The 7,188-nt window shown below is 34.5% G+C and overlaps 1 protein-coding gene across 2 annotated transcripts; it reads right to left on the reverse strand.

Moving 5' to 3' along the window:
* Positions 1-145: 145 nt before the first annotated feature.
* Positions 146-6,494, reverse strand: LOC138314408 (aggrecan core protein-like). 2 transcript variants are annotated; one of them, XM_069254721.1, is made up of 4 exons: positions 6,354-6,494; positions 5,921-5,987; positions 4,733-4,876; positions 146-2,429 (listed from the first exon to the last, which is right to left on the reverse strand). In XM_069254721.1, exons 3-4 carry the CDS (start codon positions 4,790-4,792, stop codon positions 1,935-1,937), a joined length of 555 nt encoding a protein of 184 aa, XP_069110822.1. In that variant the 5' UTR covers positions 4,793-4,876; positions 5,921-5,987; positions 6,354-6,494; the 3' UTR covers positions 146-1,934. The 2 variants fall into 2 exon arrangements, with proteins under 2 accessions (XP_069110822.1, XP_069110823.1); XM_069254722.1 differs by lacking the exons at positions 5,921-5,987; positions 6,354-6,494 and having other exon boundaries at positions 4,733-5,119.
* Positions 6,495-7,188: the final 694 nt, after the last annotated feature.

The raw sequence follows: 7,188 nt of genomic DNA on the forward strand, positions 1-7,188 counted from the left end.
GCAGTTGCATGTGACTAACCGCTGGTTGTTGGTTTGTCTCTGGATACGCCGGTAATACTCCATCATAAAACCTGGCATTTCCTCACATGACCCTGTCTGTGAATGAGACTTATCTAGACAAACGTACAAAACTTTTATCCCAAGATGTGTTATAAACAAAACATTTTATTGACTATAACTTAGTTTTATAGTTATACGGATATCTGTGGATTACCGCATACTGCAATTCGTCTCACGAATATCATCTGGAGACGAAACACAAAATACGTGGTTGTGAATTCAAATCAAGAAACAGATAAAACCGTTTTATAACGTATTCTTGAATAGTTAGTGAAGATTATTCTTAATGGAAATGATTTTAATGGAGGATTTACCTTCTTCAGACAAAATTAGTGACGGCTGTCATTGACGTTTACCATATACACTATATTCATACTATTTTTGCCACATCTCAACATTTATCATAAATAAAAGTATAATTTGTGTGTGTGTGTGTGTGTGTGTGTGTGTGTGTGTGTTTTTTTTTTTTAATCTAATACTTTTTCACTTACATTGTCAGCTTTAAACCAATTTGACACCACCGTTAAAATCTTACGGTGCCATGAATATATTGATGGCAATTGACCTTGACCAAAATAAGTATTTTTCCACTATTGTACTGCGTTAAAAATGCAACTGTCAAGACCTAGTAACGATAGAAGTTTTAATTCCTTGCTGTCTTATGCATTAAAAACTTTAAATCTACCATTACGTTTTTGTAAGCAATCTTGAGGTTTGTAATGATCGTTATTTGTGCAGCTAAGTTTACATTTAATTGCAGCTTCACACTAACAATGTCATTCTTCATGCTTCTGTAAGAAATTGCACATGAAATATAAAAAGAAAAAAAACCCACCTCTCTTTGGGCGTTGCTATTGTAAGTATTTTCTTCTTACATAGCGCAAAGACATGTAAATTCATATGAAAAGGTGCATGTATATAAATAACTTATTGAAAGGTTCTTTGTTAGTAGGGGTGACCATGTATTGAATGATGTATTGATCGAAAAAAACATGTTTTATCAGGGAAAATCAAAATAAAATAGTACAACAATTAATAACAGAACAAAGTTTTAAACAGTTTTTAATTCTAGAAATTCTAGGTACTTTAGAAAAGAAAAAAAAACCATTGTACATACAGAATTATTTGCTGACAAATGTTAAGGGCTGTTTGCATTTATTTCTGACTTGTTTGGGTACTGATAAAGTAGTTTCTGTTTATGTTTGGTTGTTTTGAAGCTGGAGGAAAACAGGATATTGTATCATAGCACCGTGTGAAATATTCTAATCGGCTTCTAATTGTCTTTTTGGTTTATTTGCGCTTTGGCTTGTTTGGGCTACTGGAGTTTGGGGTTATTGCGTTTAGTTTTGGCTTGTTTGGGGTACTGTAGTTTTGTCTGTTTGTGTTTGGTTTTAACTTGTTTGGGGTTTTGTAGTTTGGGGCTGTTTGTGTTCATTTTTGACTTGTTTAGAGTACTGTAGTTTGGAGTTGTTTGTGTTCGTTTTTTGGTTGTTTAGGGTACTGTAGTTTTGAGCTGTTTGAGTTTAATTTTGGCCTGTTTTGGGTAATGTAGTTTGGGGCTGTTAACGCCTTCTTTGTTATGTAAAGCCAAATATTGATGCCATCTTTGTTTTGTATAGGCAGTTATTGACGCTTTTTATTTTGATATATAATGAATGTACAAACATATATACAAATATATTTTAAAACAATTCTTCCTGGTTTGTCAATTACAAAGCGCATTCTGTTGGTTAAAATTTATGAAATGCAAAGCATCCAGGCTCTAGGATCTGGATTGATTACTTCTACTCCTTCAATTTACTCTTTAAGCCCTTTCTATCCCTTTGGAGTCGTCTTATTTCGTCAATTTCCTCGATTTTCCCTCTCAGCCTGTTCTATCCCTGGTCGTGGTCGAGCCTTTCTATATCATGCACTGCCCTGCCAACTTGTTCTATCCCACTCGGAGGTATGTCGAGCCTTTCTATATCACGCACTGCCCTGCCAACCTGTTCTATCCCACTTGGAGGTAGGTCGAGCCTTTCTATATCACGCACTGCCCTGCCAACCATTTCTATCCCACTTGGAGGTAGGTCGAGCCTTTCTATATCACGCACTGCCCTGCCAACTTGTTCTATCCCACTTGGAGGTAGGTCGAGCCTTTCTATATCACGCACTGCCCTGCCAACCTGTTCTATCCCACTTGGAGGTAGGTCGAGCCTTTCTATATCACGCACTGCCCTGCCAACCTGTTCTTTCCCAGTTGGATGTATGTCGAGGATTTCTATATCAATCACTGCCCTGCTATTCTGTTCTATCCCACTTGGACCTTTTCTTCCATGTTTTCGTCTTTGTATGTCGAACTTTTCTATATCATGCACTGCTCTGCCAACCTGTCCGTATACACAAAAGCTTCACCCAATTATACAACGAAAAAGTACAGATACAATTATTTGCATGTAAATTCGGTAGCATAATAAGACATAACTTTGACTCCACTATTGCTCACGTCAAAATATTCAATCATCGTTGTATTAAAGAAATTGATTCACATTTTTCATCAGAGAAATCGGACAATAAATGTCGGAACCTTTTTGTCTTGAATTCACATCATCACTCTATGGATTAGTGCAATTTTGGATCCTCTGATATACGTTGTCGATAACTTTTGATTTTATTCTTAACATTAACTAAAATAATAGCCTACAATAAAAAAGTTGACTATAACTTTCTACATTTGAAATTGCTCAATATTATATGGGGATTCTCCGCTTAATATCATAATGCGAAAAAAAAAATTATCATACACGTATTTTAATGTTTTGTATTAAAATCATTAACATAATACAAGGGATAAGGATTGACTTGACATTCTAACTTACTGGAAACAACGGTTCTTAATGTATTTGTATATATCCATATGAATTTTCTTTATTTTTTTTTCAGTAACAAAACAATTTAATTATAAATAAGAAATATGTAAAAATCTCAACGACAAAATACAGAAATCTTTCGCAAGAAACGCCTAGCCTGAATGCCGATGAGTTCAAAATGTGTTTCCTTCAAGATTGAATTTCTAACCGGTGTGAGGCGTTTACTGTCATTTTGACAATTTGCAGCCAAATTTCAATTTTGCAAATTTTGTGGAAGTTTGATAAACAATGTTGAACAAAGCACGATGACCTTACTTATACTTACCCTTCGAGTTAATTAGAATATGTAAGCTTACTTAAGTATGACAAGTGACGTGGCGAAGAAAGACAATATTATGTTACCTGCTCTATTCGGGCTCAGAACTGGTAATCTACGGTAACCGACTGAGGGTTAACAGGACAAACGGAGTGATGACGGACTAACATTCTTTATTACGTCATAATATAGATCACATTGTCTTGTCTTTTTGTAACAGTTCCAATAATTTACATCGTAAATGTTACATATTATTATGAACAAATAAGTGTAGTGTTCGGTTATTTCTAAAATGTGTAACTTTAAAACAGATGTGTTTTTTTTTCTATTAGCCTCAAAATGAGTATATAATAAAAATAATGAAATTATTATCAATTTTGTTGCTTGCCTTGACTGATGACGAAAGTTAATTTCGTGTAAATGTAACATGAAATGCTTCGCAGTCCACTTCATTTGCGCGAGTCTATATAAGCAACAAAATTGACAATCGATCCTTCAATGTATGCATTGTAAAAAATTTGTATGTATGTTTACGTAGCATTGTACTTTAATTTATATTTACTAATAACACTGTAAGATGTGAAATAGTTTGACCATATGCACTCAGTTAACCGCTGTATATGTGAATGTAATGATTTTAGCAGTACTGACAAATATCTATCCTTGTAAAATTAAAACCTATGCATTGTAAGCATTGTTATTCAAAACAACAAGTAAATTTTGACGAAAAATAAATTATCTAAAACTCTGATTGTTTCATTGGTATGAAAATCACGGTACCTATAACAGACAAACTCCTAACGACGACTGCTAATAATGACTAGATCAGGTAAACTGATAATTCGGCACAGGTTTCCTAAAAATCTGATCAAAATCTTCACATACAGTCGAACTTGGTTGATACGAACTCGGATAATACGACAACCCGGCTTATATTGAAATCGATTACCGGTGAATTCAATATTGAAATACTGTTTATTCCATATTCACAATATTCCATCGTCTTTGGTTTATATTGAAATCTCAATAATTTTGAAAATATTCCCCATTCCCCAAGGACTTCAATATAAGCGGTTTCCACTGTACATATAAGATTTTGACACCGTCCTTGCTTACGACGTGAGACTAGTACATGTGTGTATACTTAGTGAAGAGATTGACAGTTTGACTTGAGAACTCGCTTAATTCGAACACTCGGATAACTCGAAGTTTTTCCGTGGTCCCTTCGAGTTCGTATTAACCGAGTTTGACTGTAATTACAGACTAATGTAACCTATTTTAAAAAATCTTCAAAAAACTCAATCTCGTAAAGTGAGAATTCGACTCAGGTTTCCTTAAAATCTTCACAAAATTACAAACTAATTTACCTTATTTTAAATAATCACCCAAAATCTCAATATCTTAATGTTACCTGTAATTAAGATACGTTATCATATTGACGATTATATAACATTTACGTCAAATCTATCCAATCATATAAAGTTTGCGTCAGCAATACGTTACTTACCTGGGCATTTGCTGCTACCATAGTTACCAGAAAGTACACAGCAATACAAATTAACTTCATCGTCGGTTTGAGCTGTGCATGGGTTGAATGATGATCAGACTTGACGTCCTACTTCCGGTTATAACCCAGCCTAGGGCACTGAAGCTGTAAAAGACGCCGCTCTTACTTATATGTTCATATCGCCAGCGTGTCAGCAACCACGCCTCTTATTAACAATAAGCCACAGCAAAACTTTACAATAGCAACACCCAATGTGACTATACAGCCTCGCCTTACAATAGTAACACCCAATGTGACTACACTGTCACGCCTCTTCACAATAGTAACACCCAATGTGACTACACTGTCACGCCTCTTCACAATAGTAACACCCAATGTGACTACACTGTCACGCCTCTTCACAATAGTAACACCCATGCGACTGCACTTATCGTCACCATATTTAGCCACACTATGAGTCATATTTGTTAATAGGCACATGATGCAAATCTTGCAACGATTTGGTTCGTTGCATTTGAATAACAATTAATGTTTATAATCATGGTTTACTAAGGTATTGCTGTATAGAATGGGAGACCGTATGATTGAGGTGAAGCAATTTTCATAAAAAGTCCACCAAGATCCTTTGATGACAAGGCCTCGTTTTGGATTCAAATCCAAGATTACCGTCATTATTGTGTATTAAATTCTGTATACATAATGTACTTATAACTGTTTCAATTAATATCGTTGGAATTGCAAATCGTATAGCTACACAATATGTATGCTAACTTGTACCCGAGCTGGTGTCACGTAACGTAAATAAGTGCAATAATTAGTGACCAAAGGGCTGATACAAATGTTTTTTTTCTGACAAGATAAAGACGTATTAAGATAAACACGCTAATGTAAGAGTAATTCGATCAGTTTCTCCTTTAGCGCTGGCCACAGTTCGGCATGCAAGACGCCAGAACACAAAGTAGAAGCCGATTAGAATATTTCACACGGTACTATGATACAATATCCTGTTTTCCTTCAGCTTCAAAACCTGGCATGTCACGACACTGGCTGTTGATAGGACGTAAAACTAAACAAAGCAAAGTAAATCATTACTCCAGGACGTGTTATAAACAGACATGTTTTTTACTTTAACTTAGTATTATGATTATACGATTTTCTTTGGTTTACCAGATGTATATTACACCTCACCTCTCTGTTTCCAAAGGCACCAAACTCACGATTCAACGCAATATTTGACCCTCTTTCACAATGCTTTCTGTGGACGAAAAACACAATACGTCGTTGTGAAATCAAATCAATCATCGGATCATACAAAATAATTTCGCATTCATGAATAGCTTGTGTAGATCAATAGTTTGAATATATTTATATAAGATGTTTAACATTTTCTTTTTTTAATTAGCGACATATGTCACTGACGTTTACCATATTCACTGTATTGATACTGTTTTTACCACATCTCAACATTTAACATAATTAAAAGTTCAATTTTTGTTTTGTTTTTTAAATCTCAATTTAATACTTTTTAACTTACATAGTCATGATCAGCTTTAAACCAATTCAAATCAACCTTTGAAATTTGACACTGCATTGAATAAATTGAATAATAAGTGTCCCTTACCCAAACACGTCTTTATTCCACTACTGCATCACAGTTTAAGTGCAACCGTCAACGAATAGCGGCTATGGAAGTTCTAACTCCTTGTTGACATATACTTCAAACGCTTTACACTTTACGTCTACCGTTACTTTTGTTAGTAACCTTGAGGTCTGTAATGATACCTAATTGTGCGGCTAAGTTTACATTTAATTACAGCTTCACACTAGCAATGCCATTTTCCATTTAGTTTTATGTCCTAGGTAATTGCATATAAAGATTAAAAAGAACAAATCAATTTTTGTGTGTGTTGCTATTGCAATTATCATTTTTTCTATACATGAAGCGAGCCTTGTGTTTTCATATGTAATAAATGTGCTTGTCTATAAATATCTAATTAAGAGGTTATCTGTTTGTGTTTGTGTTTATTTCTGTCGTGTTTGACGTACCGTAGATTGGGGCTTTTAGTGTTTATTTTTGCTTTGTTTAAGGAATTGTTGTTTGGGCTTGTTTGTATTTCTTTTTAGCTAGTTTGCGGTAATGTAGTTTTTTCTCGATGTGATAGCAAAATAAATCACCAGAAAAGGTGATACACGCTTCAATAAAGGATTATCAGCGCGAAATTTCGATATGTCTCTAAATGATCATTTACTTCAAAGTTTTAATTTACATTTTAAAATCTTTGCAATCCATATATAGTGAATCAGTATTGTTTCAATATTTGTGCTCTCTTTAAATATCACTTGAAATATCGCAATAAATGTTATTAAGTTATGATAGCTGTAACAAGGTCTGTTACTGATTAAACAATCGTCAGCAGATCGCGACCGTCGCTTCATCATCGGCCTTCTTCCAGCAG

Source organism: Argopecten irradians, chromosome 2, assembly GCF_041381155.1.
Source record: "Argopecten irradians isolate NY chromosome 2, Ai_NY, whole genome shotgun sequence".
Taxonomy (NCBI): domain Eukaryota; kingdom Metazoa; phylum Mollusca; class Bivalvia; order Pectinida; family Pectinidae; genus Argopecten; species Argopecten irradians.

Excerpts from the sequence above, each read along its gene's own strand:
- LOC138314408 (XM_069254721.1), bottom strand. The coding sequence starts at position 4,792 with ATGAAGTTAATTTGTATTGCTGTGTACTTTCTGGTAACTATGGTAGCA. Across the intron at positions 2,430-4,732 it reads TGGTAGCAGCAAATGCCCAG|GTTGGCAGAGCAGTGCATGA; the intron begins GTAAGTAACGTA and ends GTATACGGACAG.